Source organism: Seriola dumerili, unplaced genomic scaffold (genome assembly GCF_002260705.1).
Source record: "Seriola dumerili isolate Sdu_G_001 unplaced genomic scaffold, Sdu_1.0 BDQW01000068.1, whole genome shotgun sequence".
NCBI classification, from domain to species: Eukaryota; Metazoa; Chordata; class Actinopteri; order Carangiformes; family Carangidae; genus Seriola; species Seriola dumerili.
Genome location: NW_019174323.1, coordinates 5,786,952 through 5,805,379, shown reverse-complemented (window position 1 = coordinate 5,805,379; position 18,428 = coordinate 5,786,952). Strand labels below are relative to the sequence as shown.

General features: G+C 41.2%; 1 protein-coding gene across 1 annotated transcript; it reads left to right on the top strand.

Moving 5' to 3' along the window:
- Positions 1-9,912: 9,912 nt before the first annotated feature.
- LOC111220017 (cerebellar degeneration-related protein 2-like) lies at positions 9,913-17,722 on the top strand. Its single transcript, XM_022742948.1, has 6 exons — positions 9,913-10,127; positions 10,985-11,097; positions 13,351-13,499; positions 13,604-13,771; positions 15,410-15,629; positions 15,866-17,722. The coding sequence occupies exons 1-6, from the start codon at positions 10,046-10,048 to the stop codon at positions 16,478-16,480; spliced, it is 1,347 nt and encodes a 448-aa protein (XP_022598669.1). The 5' UTR covers positions 9,913-10,045; the 3' UTR covers positions 16,481-17,722.
- The last annotated feature ends 706 nt before the right edge of the window (positions 17,723-18,428 follow it).

Sequence of the window (18,428 nt, the reverse complement as noted above, 5' to 3'; positions counted from 1 at the left end):
AAGAAACGTGGTGTGTGATGATGTACGTGGGAGGTTTTACGCACAGAAGACAGGGTGGGGCACAATGAACGGGATGGAAAACACACACACACACACACACACACACACACACACACACACACACAGATCCCGAGTTAAATAGTGTTTGAGGCATCATGCAACAAAAACCTGCATGCTGAACAAAGCAGCTCCTCTCTAAACCCCCCCCCCCCCCCCCGCACACTTGCACACACTGACACACACACATACACATTTCACTTCAAAGACTGAACACACTAAAGAGAGGTGCAATAAAGGGTCAAACATGATTAAATGGGAGATGGAGCTATATACTGTATGTGAATGAATGGGAAATTAAGTGTTGTACAGGAGCCCTGCAATGCAAAAACTTTTCCACAGTTGTGTCTCAGTTATGTTTGTGTGCCCGGTACAAAATATTAAAATTCTACATTACAATATATACAGTTAAAAAAACGTATCCACCCTCATGTTGACGCTAAATAATGGGTTTCCATCACAACCCCCAGCTCCAGCTGCTATGTCTCTATGTCTTCTATGGAGTTCAGGGTGGGGTCACTTCACTGTGGGTGCTGGATATCAAAATTCACAGCAGATCCTGAGGATCGAATTGAAGACCTCAAAACTCCAGAGTATTCATCTTACTCCTTCAGATATTTCAACAGTGACATTTGAGGGACATTTTCAGGCCCAGTTTTTTTATGAGGGTCAGTGAACCAAAGTAAACACTCGAATGGTTCAGGGTGTTACAAAACTGGTTCGAAATTTTTAAGGTTGTGTGTTCAATTGTGGCCTGGCGTACATCAGAAAAAGACATTTGAAGGGATTAATACAAATAGTCTGCTCCAAATACATTTCAAAAAATCAATATTGATATCATGAGGAAAAACTGGACTTTGAATTTAACACCAATGACTCCTGACTTCATGTAGATTGGGGGTGACTTGCAAGACAAGTTGAAAACTAAACTCTAAACTAAGCTCTCAGATGTACAAACTATGAAATGGAGACACTTTCTAACATATCTCGTATATATCTGTAGCATGTCTGCTGTAAAATGTCTTATTAATCACTGGAGTGCAACAGAAGCCCGGAAATCAGCTCAGAAATTATTATCATATATATTAGATATAAGTGTATCACAGGAATATTATACCACGTCATACCTCATCATTTTGTTTTCAGATGTTATAAAAGTAATAAATATGAATTATTTATGTAAATTAGCTACACAATTTACAATGGAATTAAATCTTGTCTTGAGACACGACAAGAGGCCATATCACTGCATGTGTGTGCAGGAAATCTGTCCATATTCACCGATTTAAACTACAGAGGAAAAGCTTTTTTTATATTGCTGCACCTCTTATTTGTAAAACTGATAAAACATGATCAGCTTTGTGAAGAAGCATCCAAAACAGAAACTGGCTGTGAAATAAAATCAGCACAGCGAGGATTTTGGCTGACGGTGACAAAAACTTTTCCAAAAAAATACACATTTTGATTATAGTTGTTGACAAAATTGTGTGTGTGTGTGTGTGTGTGTGTGTGTGTGTGCGTGCATGCGTGCTGCTTCAAAATGTTGTATTTGAAGCTGATACGGGAAGAAGCATTTCAGATCAGGAACGATAAAAACAGAGTCAGCTGCCAGGACGTGTTGTCTTTATTCAGCAGTTGGACTGTGCTGCGCGAGAGAAGTGGTCAGCTCAGCTTTTTCAAAATTATCAAATCTGAAGAAATACAGTCACACGAGGTGCAGTGTGGGAGCATGTACAGCAAATTCACTCAGAAAACACACAAATGTACTAGATTATGGTTGCAACAAGTATTGATTGTAATTATTGATAATGTTATTGTCTCTCTAAAGTATCTATTCTTATTAATTTTAATCTATCATATATCTGATTTTATAATATTAGGCCTTCGCTGCATTATGAAAGATTTTTGTTTCATCAGTCCATATAACTCTTTTTGTATGTTTCTACAAACTGCAGCCTGGCCTTTGTGTTTTTGAGCCTTACCAGGAGTTTGCATCTTGTGGGGAATCCTCTTGAGGTTTTGGTCATGAAGTCTTCTCAGTCGTTGTCCGCCATGTCCGTCTAGATCCTGGAGAAGATTCTTGACTTGATTTTCTGCTCATCTACAACACTGTTTCTCCTGTGTTTACCAGGGCATTTTCCATTTTCTACTTTTCCTGCACACCTGTTACAACATACCCAATTGTTGATAACTACCTCTGATATCTCTGATAGATGTTGCTTTCTTGAGTGTAATGGCCACAGCCACACATGGTAATATTATCCCAATCCACCCTCTTCATCTCATTAGTTTGTTACCAACACAGACTCTTACTGTGTTGGTAACTGATTTGCAGTCAACCAAACTTAAACAATTAATATCACACAGTGGGGGAGTTCCCCTCCTGGTGGACCAAAAGGTGTGGCTGAAGGCTGAGGACTCAGCACCTGATCATACAACCACTTGCACTTATAGAATTCATCCTCAATGACAGCGGCCGCATGTTATCACAAACACAGATCACAGTAGCTGTGCGTTTTATGAGAGGCAACAATTACGTTGCTATAGATTTAAATTTCTGATCCCGCCCCCTAAAAAAGAGAAACCTGTACTCACCTATTTGAAGTTCATGCGCCGGGCCCCGCGCTCATCAGTCATGGACAACACTGCTCCACTCCGCATCCCTGCCTCTGCGCTCCTCCACTGAGTGTAGCCAATCCAGCTAACGTTAGCCTCCGGCTGCACGTAAAGTAGCATTCGACGAACTTGAAGGATGGTGAGTAAAATGTTATCTAATGTCGTCAGTTCATCAGTAAACTCCTCCTTTTTCTCTTCTGTTCTTCCTCTTCTGAGCGCCGCTTTGTTGTTTGGGCTTGCTTAACATTTTGTTACTAACTGAATCGCCCATTAGCTAAAGAAGTAGCTTCTTGCTAAAAGGTTGAGGAAAAAAACTGACGTAACTCACGTAAATTATCATAAATGACAGGGAGCAAGCTCATTGGTCAGATTAGGATTTCCCAGCAAGCCCTACTTAGTCATTTTTGGGAAGAGGGTTAGTTAATTATATAAATGGTGGGTGGAAATAATATTGATTTTTAATAAAACATGCAGTTTTGGAAAATTTCAATGAGGAAAATAAATAAATAAAAGACCATGACTCAAAGCCGTAAGTGGGATGGGCCCCTGACAGCAACTGGAGCACGGTGGTTTACAGAATAATACTAATACATATATGTGCTTCTTAATAAATCACCATACACTAGTTCATATTATGTATATGAAAGTTTCAAGCTCTCCTGAATCAAGCGTGAGATAGGTGTTCATGAGCTGTCAGAAAAGTGGTACTAGTTTGAGACATTTAGTGAGTACAAGCCCAAATACTTGGGTATTTGGGCATTATGTGTTGAAAGGGCTACATCTCACATGCATTTCTTTCAATATTTGTGAAAACCTACTCAAATTTAAGCTCAGACTTGGGACTTAAATGTAGTTCCTCAAGAAACAAAAGTGTGTAATGATTACTGTCCAAATTATGGTCTATGGATTCACGCAGACCTCAGATTATGGGGAGGCATAATGCACAATATTTTTATCATCAAAAAGGGGTTGCACTGAAAAGTCAGGAGATCAATCCTTTGGGGATCATGAATGACAAATCAATTCAGCCAGTAATCATTTCAGCTGTAAAGTGGATTGCCTTTATGAAACTGGAGTTTAGCACCTCCTCTCCCTCACCATCCATCATCCCTCCTGTCTGCTGTATCAGCAGTGTGTTTTGATGCAACATCAGCCACGTCTCCTCTCATCCACACACACACACACACAAAAGAAAACATCTGAGCAGGAGACGAATGTCAGTTATTCTTTTCAATTTGAAAATGCAGAAGCCTTTCATCCCGTCTCAGACCGATTTTCCTCTTGGATCGTGATTAAAAGCAGGTTCTTCTTCTTGAGTTTAAGACCATTCATGCTCAGTACTGTTTCTGCGGTCTGAGATTTCTCTGTTTCATAAAATTTCACCACCGAACCAGGCACTAGGGTGATTTTCTTTTCCTGTGCCTCTGTGATCCCCTGAAGCTGTGCGGGAGAGATTAGCTAAATTCATCTACTTCACAGAGTTTTGTTTTACCCATGAGCCCCAGGGTGCGGAGATTACTTATAAAATTAAACTTTTTTTTTTTCTTTTTTTTTTTTAAATCTTCATAGTTTCCCCTGCCAACAATGCCTTTGATGTTGCTTTTCAGTGATAACAGTTTATTATCTTTAACCCAAATCCAATTTCTCATCATCATCATCATCATCATCATCATCATCATCTTTTTTTCTCTCTTGTTATTTCTGTGTCTCTTTTTCCCCCCATCTCCATGTATGTCATTCAGTGCGTGTAAACAACTGAACTGGTGCAATATAAAAGTAATATGTGCAACACACACATGCATGCGCACACACTGTACAGCATGTGTGTTTGTTTGCCTCATGCCAGCGTTTTGTCTCTCCCCCTTCGCCGCGAACGCAAGCCCATATGTGATACTGGATGAGAGTTGGCATCACGGTGATTTTTGCAAACGCTTGGTTGTCATGGCAACACGCCGGCTCCTCTCAATACAAGTATACCTCCCATCTTTTGGCTGTTTGTGTGCGTTTTTCCAGAACAAAAGGGTACGGAAAACAATAAATGAAGGGGGAAAAAAAATAAAACATGGAAGAGAAGAGGAACAGAAGTCAGTAAAAAAAAAAAATTCACAACAAATTAAAATCACTGCAGGCTCGCTGCTCTCCGCCTGTCATGATGGATTTCTGCAGAAAGGAAGAGCTTTGAAGATTAACTTAAAACAAGCAGTCACACACACACACACATTGTCATATGCATTGTGTGTGTGTGTGTGTGTGTGTGTATGTGTGTGTGTTGAAGTTCTACCCAGAAGTACTTCCTCAAATCGCATTACACCGAGCCCACTCCCACCCTCCTCCCCACCCAAAAAAAAAAAAAAAAAAATATTGAGAGGATCCAGTCCCCACAGCTAAGACAGTTGGTATGGAAACGGATCAGTAAAGCTCCAAATCTCTCTTTTAACGGCTCATTACTGGGTTGCTGCTGCCCATTAATGTCACTGCTTCCACGCTGTGGAAGCAAGAAACAGTATTACTAACCCTGAACGCTGCAGGGATGAGGAGGAACGTGTCAATCGGCTGATGAGCACAGTGGTAATGATCCTGTTTGCTCGCACTCTCGCCTGTAATATTTCAATTTCCTCCTTTAGTTTATCTAACTTCCTTTCATTTGCAAACCCATTATTGTGCTACTTGAAGATTCCTTCGCCACCACAGAGAGAGCATGATTGGAAACCTCGTTTTGCATTTGTAATACACCTCTAATCCCTCTCTGACAGGGAGATAAAATAACGGGAGGGCTACAGGAGAGCATGGGGTCCCATTCTGTCATTCTGGCATTTCACACCCCATGAAATCCAAAATGAAAAGGCAGTTCACCATCAATAAAAGCAAAAAAAAGCCATGTACGTGTAGATAGCAGAAACACAAACAGAGTGTGGATTCTGCAGAAAGAAAGATCACAGCTATTTTATCACTCTGAGAGGCCGAATCCCCACAGAGAAGCTCTTGCTTTCTGCTCTGCATTCTCTCTCATCTCGCTGACAAGCCACAAAACAGAGGTGCAGGAATCAGGAGGATGGAGGAGGACAGATGGGAAGAGAGGGAACACACTTTGGGGTGGAGCACCAAAAAAGGGGAGAGCACTATAGGACATGAAAGGAGCTGGAGCTAAGAGGCCTTAAAGGGAAAGCTTGTGATGTTACAGCATCTAATCCTCAACCTGGCTGAATGCTGTGGGCCGGGGTAAGTGAGTTGGAGAGATGTGACAGTTTGACTTCTGTTCCAGCAGCTCCCAGACTTACAACTATTCTCACACAGTCTGTTTGTGAAAATCTGCTCTGACTCAGCTTCCTGCTTTAAGTGACACTTAGTAATCAGGGCTTAGATTCATGGGTGGTAATGATGATTGATGAATTAATTGCACCACCAACATTAACTGATGCAAATATGAAATTTTAATGGAAGAAGTGAGTTGGCGAACAGAAGACTCTGATACTGGAGGATTTCCAGTGTTCCAGTTTTTTGTTTTTTTTTATCTTTATTCTCTCGAGGCTTTTTGGGTTTCCAAGTTAAAATGTCTCATAATCTCATTTCCACTGATGAACTATTACCAACACTTCACTAGCAGCTCTGTGAGGCTGCGCTCATGCACAGTATGTTGAGTTGAATCCTAACTAACATCATCTTGCTAATGTGCTGCTAATGTTTAACAGGTGTAATGTTTCACCATCTTAGTTCAGTGTGTTAGCATGCTAACGTGCTAATTAGTACACCTGAGACTAATGGAATGTCATTTGTTTTATAGATAGACGGATGGATGGATGGATGGATGGATGGATAGATAGATAGATAGATAGATAGATAGATAGATAGATAGATAGATAGATAGATAGATAGATAGATAGATACTTTATTTATCCCCCAGGGGAAATTCAGGATGGTTTTATAGAAATTTAGTCATAAACCCAAGTATAAATGAACTAGATGAGAAGTGTGTGTGACTAAAATTGCAATTACGTGGAGGCCAGAAATGTGAAGCTCCTGCTTAGTAATTGCTATTAATCAACCACACTATTAAGTCCCTAAAATCCATTCAAATCAATCAACACTATCACGCAGAGCCGTGTGTTAAAGGTCCTTATGTCCTCAGCTAAGAACCGGTACTTTGCCTCTGGTGAGTAAGGCTTTGGTTTTTTCAAAGAGTATTTCTGTGTGGGTTTTTTTTTTTTTTTTTGTGATCTTGATGTTGAGGACAAATTTCATTTCATGTTTTATTTCACCACGTACTGACGCAGTCCACTCACTGAAAACAATACAGCTACAGAGACATGGTTTGCTTTGGTTGTCTAATACAGACGTGTGACAAATTAGAAGAAAAACCAGATACAGGCCTGAACGCTTGACCCCTAGACTGAGGGGGTCGGGTGGCTCTGCTCTGCCAGGGTTTGGATCCACCTGTCCCCTTAAAGGGAGGGGTCACTGCAAATCAATACAAAGTTGTTCTGAGTGACCTTTATCCTATGAGGAAACATTTCTATCCTGATGGGAGCGGTCTCTTCCATGTCGACAAAGGGTCACTGAATGGTTTGACGAGTATGAAAATGATTTGAATTATATACTATGGCTTACGCCGTCACCTGATCTCAACCCATTGGAACACCTACGGGAGATTTGAGACAGCGCTGTCCACCACCACCATCATCAAAACACAGAATGAGGGAATATCTTGTGGAACAATGTCGTTCATCCCTCCAATAGAGTTCAGAGACTTGGAGAATCAAAGCCATGGAGCATTGAAACTGCTCTGGCAGCACGTGGAGGCACAAAACCTTATTAAGACACATTATGCTGTATGTTTTCCTTTGTTACCTGTATATTCAAATAACTTTTTCATCAGGGATGCTAAGACAGAAAGTATCCCTATATCTTTCATTATTGAAGATTTCTGTATTATGAATTTTGCATAATTTCACAAAAATGAAACCGAAAAGCGATGGAGGACGAAAGGGAAGGTGAAGAAGCTGGAGCTGTACTCGTCATCATCATCATCATCATCATCATCATCATCATCATCATCATCATCATCATCATCATCATCATCCTCTGGGTGCAGAGCAGCAGATCATTTATCATCAGCTGGCAGGATGTTTCTCAGAGCAAACATGTTTTCATCTGTCCGTGTCTGATAATGAAACTGCAATATAACTGAGCTGCTGAGCAGATGCTTTAGTTTATGTGTAGACCAACTGTGGGTCAACACCATGTGTGATGTTGCTCTGTTTAATCATGTTCATTTCTTTTAAAGAACATTAATGGAAATAAAATCATGTTGACGTCGTGTTATTTCTTTTAATGTGTTGGAATGAATAATTTACAGGAAATCAGTGTGTGTTTGTTGAACATGTTGAAAATGTCCTCTTTGTTTGGTTGAAATGACGACTTTAGTGATGTGCTTAAGAAGGAAATCGGGAAAATGTGAGATTACACTGCCACCAACTGTTGGAAAACAACGTCTGCAATACACATAATAGCACTGGATTTTTGTTCTTTCTCGATAAACTGAATTGGAAATCATTTGTAATCATTTTGTATGTCTTTTGTGTCTGCTCCTTTGCCCTTTTTTCTGGCTGGTTCTCCTGCCTGCTGTTGGGGGAAGTTTGCCTTCGGGGCTGTCTGGCTTCAGTTTTGACTCACAGTGTGGTTAAGTTTAGGCAACAGAACTACTTGGTTAAGTTTAAGAAAACGTCATGGTTTGGGTTGAAATAGACCATTTCTCAACGTTAACCATGTACAAAGGCTTTCTGGCACTTGTGCCCCTTTGTGTCCATTTTGTCTCTTGTAGTTGTCTTTGTCTCCTTGTCATCGTTTTTGTGTATTTTTCATACGGTGACTCTGGATGAGGGGCCCCAGGGCCTGAACCACATCCAGGCCGAGCAGACGTCTGACAGCCTCTCAGCTGGCTGCCAGTCGGTGTCTCCTGTCCAGCTCAGGTCCAGCCGCAGGGCAAGAGTCAGAAAACAACAATCACCAAGATGAAACCAAACACAGTTTTGTGAGATCACAAACCTGTAAAAAATGTGGCCGGTCAAAAAAAGTAATCACTCCCAAATCTTTTTTCTCACTTCAAACTGTATTTTAATGTTTGATATGGCCACTATTGTATTCACTATGGTAATCAAACTACTTCTTTATAATGTTGTGGCCAAATCTCCACCATAGACCCGTATGTAAACTCTTAATGTGGATTCACAAAAATAACATTTATCTCCTGCTATCAGATGAATTTGATGATGATGGTGATAAAGTACAATATTTATATGAAATGTAGGCTGATGTAAATAGTTCAAGTTGTGTTTTGTCGCTGCAGCGCCCCCGTGTGGTCACCGACACTCTGTGATGCGATTACCAAGGGTGGAACCAAACACATTGGAGCAGGTGTGGTGAGCTGATGGTGAAACTCACATAGAGAGGCAGTGCAATACCGGAAGCAACTCGTTGTAATCTTCAAAATAAAAGCACAAAAGAAATGCACATCAGGAAAGAGATGTTAGAGTCCTTGGATTATTTGTTGGGTTAAATTTATATTCAAGTAGAAAATGCAACTTCTAAAGAAACTGCAGTGGGATTGCCAGTTTCTACTAAAACTGAAGCTAAACTGTTTACATCCAACTTTTGTCATATCAGGACTGGATTGCCAACCAGGCAAAAGCCAGAGTTATGCTACTCCATATCCTTTTGGCCCTTTTGGCCTTGTCTCGTTGAGGGACCCTGTGTCACAATCTATTTTAGGACCTTTATTGTTTACATTGTGTTCTTTTTGTGAAATGTCCTGTTTCATTAAACTTCTTTTTTCAGTTTCAAGTAATTAACAGACAGAAAACCTTGGGCATGATAGCATTAGTTCATCATAGAAATACTGTGATGCTACAACTAACAAGCATTTTCAATACCACTACATGTAATAATTGACTGATTGTTTCATTTATAAAATTTCAGAAGATATTAACTGAAGCCCATATTTCTAAGAAGTAATGTTAACAGCCATTCCATATACCTCAGGTCCAGCGGCCCCCTGACTCCTTGGACCCCAATGGCCCTACACCCTGTGCCCTTTAGCCCCTTTAGTAATCCATCCGTTTCAACCAGATTGCAACACGGTCACCAACGCTGCTTTTATTTTGAAGTGGAAAACCGGAAACACGTTCGCAAGGTAGCAGCGGTTCAAAGCAGAGATCCGTCTGTCTGTCCGGTGATGAGCGCACACCGGTGCCGGCTGCAGGCGGGAAGACAGCGGCGTAAAGGACGCGCACTGGACCGTTTCTTAAACCGTGTCTTTGTCATGTTCAAAACCCGGAATAATCCCTTGAAGTGTGTGTGAGCGTTTTCAGTCGTGAAGATGCTGACAGACATGATTGTTGAGGAGGAATTTGAGATCAAGGAGGAGGAACCGTGGTACGACAAGCAAGACCTTGAACATGGTACAATTTCCTTTCAGTCTTTGTCTTTGATCCTTTAAAGATAACATATTTAACATATTGATACTTAATCTCACAGTCAAATAACAGAAATATGCACATTACAGCTGTAACACAGAGGTGCAATTCATGTGTATCATGTACAAAAAAAACTAGCTATCAATCCCTGCAGATGCACAACAGAATACATTTGTAGGAATTTCCTAAATTGTCTTAAACTATAATGGTTATTATTTTGAATTAGCATGTTTAATTTGTGCACAAGCTGTTTTGGTGGAGATGAAGCACCTTGCCGGCGGCAGGAAAAGGCAGAAGTCAGCAGGACACTCACATATGCGGCAAATTGAAAAAATAGAAAAGGTCTATCTGAAATGAAGAATTGACTTCCTTCGTCCCTTTTGTCTTCATTGCATGTCCTAACACTGAAGCTTATGTTTGTGTGTGAAATATTCCCTCGTTCTGTGTCATATTTGTATCCCAGTTGTATCATTTTTACTATTTACTCTGGGTTTTGTTAAATATCAGAGGGTGGATAAAACAAGGGGCTGTATAAATGTCAGAGGAAATTCATACCTGTGCATAAGAAATAAGCAGCAGTCCCTACCCATCAAAAACACCTTCAAGATCCATTTGCACTAATGTCTGTCAGTTAGTGAAGGTGGATAAACCATGTGGCACAAATTTAAAAAAGGAAAAAAAAAAAAAGAAAAGTGGGTTACTGGACTCCTGCCAGAAACAACAAAACCTCCCAAAGCTGCTTGTACAGTATAAGGTCCCCAGGTCTCCGCCAGTGAGACTAACCCATGAGCTCTGAAACACTGCTGTGCTTCCTTTCCCTCCTCGCTCCGTCTCCCCTGCAGACCTGCAGCTGGCAGCCGAGCTCGGGAAGACTCTCCTGGAGAGGAACAGGGAGCTGGAGCAGGGGCTGCAGCAGATGTACTCCACCAACCAGGAGCAGCTGCAGGAGATCGAGGTAAAAGAGCTGTCCGATATCTCTGTCACTTGTCTGACTTTCTGTGTCTCTGTTAGACTGGGATATACTGCGAGTAATGAGGCTGGACTGGGAAAAGTGGTCAAACTGTCAGTGAAGTTCCTGCTGTATTGAATTGTACAATCAGAGGTTTACATTATATTAGAAATGTCTCAATTTAGCCTAAAAGAAAAATACAACATGCTGCTGTGTAAGGACATAATCTCCGCTGGGGGTGGGGGGCATGTCCCCCTCATGCTGCTTTTTAATACCCTTGCGTCAGTCCTGAGTCTCCTCCAGTTATTTCTATTCTCTGGCAGCATTTACGCTTCACATGCAGTAGAAAGGGATTTCCTAACTTTCTTTTGCCCCAGGTTTTGCTTGTTTGGCAACATGCAAGCAGGCCAGCCTTGTGTGGAAGACTGCAGACACCACTAATGGCTAAAAAAAGAAAAGAAAAAGGGGGTTAAAAATGTTTTTATTTACAGATAATTCTCCTGAAATGATGCTAGAACTGATCAAGCATGATGCAGTAAAAGGCAGATCTCTTTTCAGTAATGATAGAAATAAAACACGTACTGAGTTTAAAGGTTCATTTTTGGAATTGGAAAGTGTTTTGCCAAATATTTTTAAATATTAGATAATAATAATATTTATCAGGGTCAAGTATAAGGTTTCTATGAATAAAATTATAGGTGATTATTGTTGTTATGCAGCTTTGATATTATGGAAAACATGATAAACAGCTCATTTAGAAGTCACTGTTTGTTAGTGGTGAGATTTTTATGAAATTAAGAAAAAAAAAAAAAACTTTCATATTACGTGTATATGCTTGTTTTGTTATTGTTGAAGAGCCTTTGACTTCATTGCCTCCCCCACTTTAGAAACCAGACCTCCACCCTTCCTGCTGCGTACCTCTCGTCTCTGTGTATCCCCGTGTTCACATTTAGAGATGTACAAGCAGGAACTCAGCAGCAAAATCATTAATTCAAGGTCTTATTTCAAACTCAAGTGACAGAAACTCGATCTTAACTTATGCTTTAACACATCTTTCTGGATTTTGAAGCCTGGTTTTAATTTCCGCGAATAGGGTCAGTCCGGGGTGTCTGGCAGTAAATCCCTCTCTACATGTCACTGCTGACATGTAGATTTAATCTCTCTTAAGACCTGTGCTGGATACTTGTGACGTCACAGCTTTGATTCAAGCTCATTACCTGTGTTGTAATTGATCACCCGTTTCCTGTTGCGTTTACTGTCACTCTTTACCCGGAATAAAAAGAATCTAATGGAGCAGAAACGCTATGAAAACAACCCTTTTTAAAAATAGAACCATCCTGCCGAATGTTGACATACTGTACATACAACGTTACTCATTGACGTCTGACTGTTTATGTGCAGCGTATTTGTTTAGGTTGACATTGAACTGTTCTGCTGACGGCAGGTCTGTTGTCAGCGTGAAGTTGGTTTTCAGCGGGTTTCAGTTTGTGTGAAGAAAGGTTCAAAGTGTCCTGGCTGCAACGGCTGATAAGACAAAGCTGTTCTTAAAGAAACTGTTCCACTGAGGGAGCTTTTAGAGACATTTAGGTGCTACTGGGAAATAAGCGTTTCCATTGTCTCTTTACATTTCTTCAAAGTTGCATTCTTTAAAATTAGCACCTAAAACAGCTAACTAATGAGAATAGTGATGATAACAATAATAACAAGGGTTTAGTTCCCTCATCAGCACCTTTTTAATTAATCGAAACTCCCGACTCTGCTGGTAATTTAACCTACTTATTATTTATTTGTTTGACTTGTCCACATATTTCATGTTTTATAGTAAAAAATATTACATTTAGCCTTTCAGATGAATCGGAAGGAGGAGGTTTAAGACATGAAGTCCGTTTGTTGTGATGATGCCAGACACCTTTCAAGTCAGAGTCCATCATACAACATCTAACAACTTTTAAAAGGAAACTCTTAATACTGTGGATTTTTCCTCTCCCGCGGTATTAACTGTCATTTATATTTACTGATAATCAATTTCTCTTGTATTTAAAATACTTTTTTTTGTTCTGTGTTTTTAATGTTCCTGTGTCTCTTTTTTATGTGTATTTATATATATTTTTTATTGTAGTTTAATGTATAATATCAGTCTATCTCATAATAATGATAACAGTAGATGATGTGCAACAAACTGTCCTTTCCCTCATGTCCTCACCCCCGTCCCTCCCGCTCTCGTCTTCACACTTGCGTCTCTCTCTCTCTCTCCTCCAGTACCTGACGAAGCAGGTGGACCTCCTCAGGCAGGTCAACGATCAGCATGCTAAAGTGTACGAGCAGCTGGACGTGTCGGCCAGAGAGCTGGAGCAGAGCAACCACAAACTGGTTCTGGACAACCGGACGGCCCAGCAGAAGATCCAGGGGTGAGACGGGAGATGTAGAAGTGTTAGTGGGCAGATTCCCCTGGTTTCGGATTAAAATATCCCTCATCAGTGACCTAACAGAGCTCTGTATCTTCTCCGTGCAGGCTGACAGAAACGGTCGAGCTGCTGCAGACGCAGGTGGAGGAGCTGCAGCATCAGGTGGAAAAGCTGAAGTTGAGTCCTCCGCCTCAGAGGCCTCCGCACGGAGAGAGGCGGTCGCCCCGCGGCAGTCAGAGCGTGTCCTGCCTGAAAGAGCTGCAGAACACACTCGGGTGAGGATGCTCGAAACGCTGCATTTACATCAGTGGTGCTGAAAATGATTAGTCAGTTAATCAAGCAGCAGACAGACATAAAATTAGAGAACAGTTTTGATAATCAATTAATCGTTTTAAATCAAAACGTGAGGATTTGCAAGCGCTGCTCGTCGCCTCACTCGGACGGGAGCAGAGACGAGAGGACTCGGCTCACAAGGGTCGGAAAAATTAATCAAACCCTTTTATTAACTTTTGATAAATTTAAATTAATTTAAATTATTAAATCTTAATTGCATTGTCACTGATCCAGAAGCTCTTTGTAAGCTTCAAGAAGGGAAAGAGCAAATCCAGTCTTCAGCTCTCCTCTCTGTATGTGTGCTAATCCTCCTCGCTGGCAGTCGGCCATGTCTACCTCACAGCAGTCTGAATGTTTCATGCTGCGGTCACTTCCTCTTAAACTTGGACCAAGACGAAGAAGTTCATTCACTGCCTGAGTTTAGTCTGTGTGTTGTGTAATCCTGTGAGGGCCGCTCCATCAAAAACATCCAGGTCAGATGGTTGGAAACCTCACTGATAAAACGAGACGGGTCCGAACGCGATGTAGATGAGGTTGGAAGGACAGAGGTCGAAGTCCGAGCCGGAGGGAACGAACATGTCTCAATATCTCTCTGAAGCTGCAATTGATTCTTCAGCTGATTTCTAATCGCCTTGGTTCTACTGATAAGTTCTTGTTTCTTCTGTGCTTAGTGTGCGTTTCTCTGCTTATCAGCTGTTTTCTCTTTATCTTACATCACCTGCTTTTGTGTTTCACTTTTTTCCTGTTGTTCGTCTGTGTATTGGTTTGGCGTATTCTGGTTAAAAAAAAGAAAATACTGTATGCATAACATACCTGCAAAAATATACACACGTATCCAAAATTGATGCAGTACATATTGGGATATTTATAGCCAAATACAAATATTATAATAAACTTCTTTTTTAAAAATGCATTAAAATCCTCACTGTTCGCTATAAAATATACATTATCTGTCAGTTAGGTGTCACATGTACATATCCTCTGTAAAAAGACTGAACCTGGCTCGTGACCTTTGGTACATGTTGTCATCATCTCGCTCCACTCTGCATTTCCTGTCACCTTTCACTTTGTTTTTCCTTATAATAAAGCAGACAAGTGTTGAAGATAAAATGCCAAGGTCAGTTGTAAAAGAGAGGACAAAGTATCAGCCTGCGTGGTTGATATAAAAGATACTGGTTGATTAAGAATAGGTGTAGAAATAATCTTCTCAAGGTCCTCTTATTGGCCTGGTCTGCAGGTTTTGACTGTATCGCATGGTCTTCATCAGCAGATGTATTAAGTGTAGCCGTCGAAACATTTCATTATTGTGGCGTTTGTTAGGACCTCTAATCCATTCATTCTATGGATGGAAAGGTCAGTCTGTCGGACCACCAACTGGGCCCTCTCTCAGTTCCCCTTCTTTATGCTAAGCTAAGCTAATCAGCTGCTGGCTTTAGATATAGATAGATGATCAGCATTCATCATATTGTAAAATCATAAAATCCAATCAGAAACAAGGTCTATGGAAAAGTATGGTAAGAGTAAACATGGGTTTATGACAAAAATCCATACAGTTTATAACGGTCTGTGTTTCTGTACAGGTACGACTACGATCCTGATGAACCCTCTGACGACCTCGTGTCCACCGACGTGTCGTGGCGCGAGGAGGAGCAGGCATCACTGCGACAGTCCCTGCGCACCCTCCAGACTCAGTTTGCCAAGGAGCGTGCTCGGAGGGAGGAGGTGGAGCGAGGGGCGGAGCTGCTCGCCGGCGAGAACGCCTCGCTGGAGCAACGGCTGACGAGGCTGGAGGGATGTCAGGTATGGTACATAAACAAATTTTTGAATAGGTGCAATTACATAAATATACAACAGTAATGTCAGATGAAAGGGTGAAAGATAATTCAACATTATTAACATATAAAGGAGAAAAAAGTTGCTGCTCTGCTCTTTTCTTTTTATCCTTGGATTCATTGAGTCGTCCCTCGGAGAGTTCAGTCTGTGTCGGTCCTCTCTGACAGCATCGCTTTTCTAAATCACTCTTCTCTCTTCTTCAGGCCAGAGTGTTTGAGCTGGAGCGTGAGGCTGAAGAGCTTCGTCAGCTCTGGAAATCAGAGTCCTCTACAAGATCCTCCAGGCCGGACGTCATCCACAACCTGCTGCCGGACTCGGTGTTCCTCAACCCGGAGGAGGAGGCGGCTGAGGGGGATGCGGATGTGGGCAAAAGCCCCAGGGTGCTGAAGCGCTGGGACAGCGAGCGGCTGATGAAGGCGCTGCAGATGCCCGACTCCCCCGACAGGATCTACGACCATGAGTGCTCCTGCGTGCGCCGAGCCGAGGTGGTGAAGTATCGCGGGATCTCGCTGCTCAACGAGGTCGACGCCCAGTACAGTGCCTTGCAGGTGAAGTACGACGAGCTGCTGCGCCGCTGCCACCTGGGGCCGCAGGAGGACGAGCAGGACGGGCAGAGCCACAAATCGGTCCAGACCCCGTCCCTCGCCGGTGCTTGTCCTGCTCTGACGGACATGGAGGACTTTGAGGACGACTTCCACCAGCCGGAGTACAAGGAACTTTTTAGGGAAATTTTCTCCCGCATTCGGAAAACCAAAGAGGACCTGATTGAAAACAGGGGGAGACCCTCAGCTGGTGACCTGCTGCCTGTTTTGAATTAGTTGCTTCCAAAAAAAAAAAAAAAAAGCAAGAAAAAGACCTGCTGCAAGATAAATCGTCATCTTCCAGTTGCAGAGCGACTCTTTGGAAAGACTTACTAAGTGTACACTTTACTGTACGTTATTTGCCCAGAAATGACCGGCAAAGGGGTTAAGACACAAGAGTGATGCAGAAACATGAAAGGCCCAAACACCACCAGCTCACGTCTCAGATGTGGCTCATTTTGCACAGAAACACCAGTGCCTAACGCCGCCGTCTCTACTGTCCAATCACTCTACCTCACTTTGCACAGCCCTGTTTTTAAACAAGCTCCTGAGGAAATCATTTCTGGGGAATAATCTGTCTCCTTTTCATAAGCTGTATCAGTAACACTTTATTTTAAAGGTCATGGTAGTTTCCTGTAATTACCCAGAAAGAAATGGACAGACTTTTTTAAGTCCCAAATTAACATACCCCTTTTCCAGGAAACTGGAATATTACTGTGAAATGACAGATCTGTAAAACATAGTGCTACTGTTGTATCTGCTCTTTGTGTACTGATCTCCTATGGTCGAATGTGAACTTTTTCATTTATTTTTATTTTTCTTCTTTGCAACTATGGAAAAAAAAAATGTAGCTTTCTTGGTGATAGTTTTGCCTAGGCCTATATGAACGACCAATGGAAAGGGGCGACCGATATAGCACCTGATGTTATATTGGTGAAGGAGGTGAAGTAAAAGCTGGTGATTCAAGGTGCTCAAATGTATTTGGATTTTTCTAATTGTAATATGCATTTCTCTTAAATTCTACTTGATTATTGAATGTTAGGTTAGATGACTGTGAGTGAATGTTATATTAAAGGGAAGTTCGGAGGTTTACCAAAATAATAACTATATGTACCTGATAAAGTAACGGCCTCCTGGTATATTAGCCTCAGGAAGCCACGTATGATTAGAAGCTGTTGCTTTTGCTGCCTGACGTTCCCGTGTCCTTGTTTAAGCTTAAAGATTATGCACATATTTGTAGACGTCCTGTTAAATCACATTGAGATGCACTTTAGAATTGCACAGGCATTATTAATGCTCCTCCGACACTTTATATTTCTGTCTTGTGTAGTTAATGCAAGTGTGATGTGCTACTGTTTGAATCATATTCTAGACCTGAGTAATCTGCAGTATGTATGTACAATGTGTTTTTACCTGTTTCATGACTGGACCTCATAGGTAATGTTATTGCTCTGAGCCATAAACCATGAAACAAGCTGAGACAGCAGCTGTGTGTCTTTTTTTTGCTGAGTCAGTCCATTGTAAAGAGGATTAGACCTTATGTATAGATTCTGTGTCACAGTCGAACCTGGACGTCATATGTCTACTGTGAAAATGATAGAATAGTGTTTTTGCCGTCTGATGTGTTAAACTGCTTTAATGTCGGCCGTCCACACGTCCTGCTGGACTTCAGACAAACCCAACACATCAGCCTAAAAATAAAACTGACCAAAGAATAGGCATTAACAATTCAAATTAGTTTTGCAACACCCCCGAGCCCCATGGGAAGTGGTGTTGATGCAGCAACATAGAATCTATTATTATATTTGTGATATTTCCCGCCATATGCAATGTTTTTCATTACGTAAAAAAAAAAAAAAAAGCTGCAGTTCTGCAGTCCGACCTGATGAGTCCGACCCTTATTTCACTGCTTTGCTTGCTGAACTTTAAACTGCTGTTTAGTGGCAGCATCACTTATACCTGAAACATAAAATACAATAATATGATTGTGTATTATAAAAAAAAAAAAAAAAAAAAAAAAAAAAAAAAAAAAAAAAGCAAACAACTGAAGCATAAGATACAACAATGTAATTATATTATAACCCCTCACCCACTCGCGATACTATCATATATCGCGATATTTGGGCTGGACTGTATCGAGATATTAAATTTTGGATATCGCCCAAGCCGATTTAACGTCATAAAA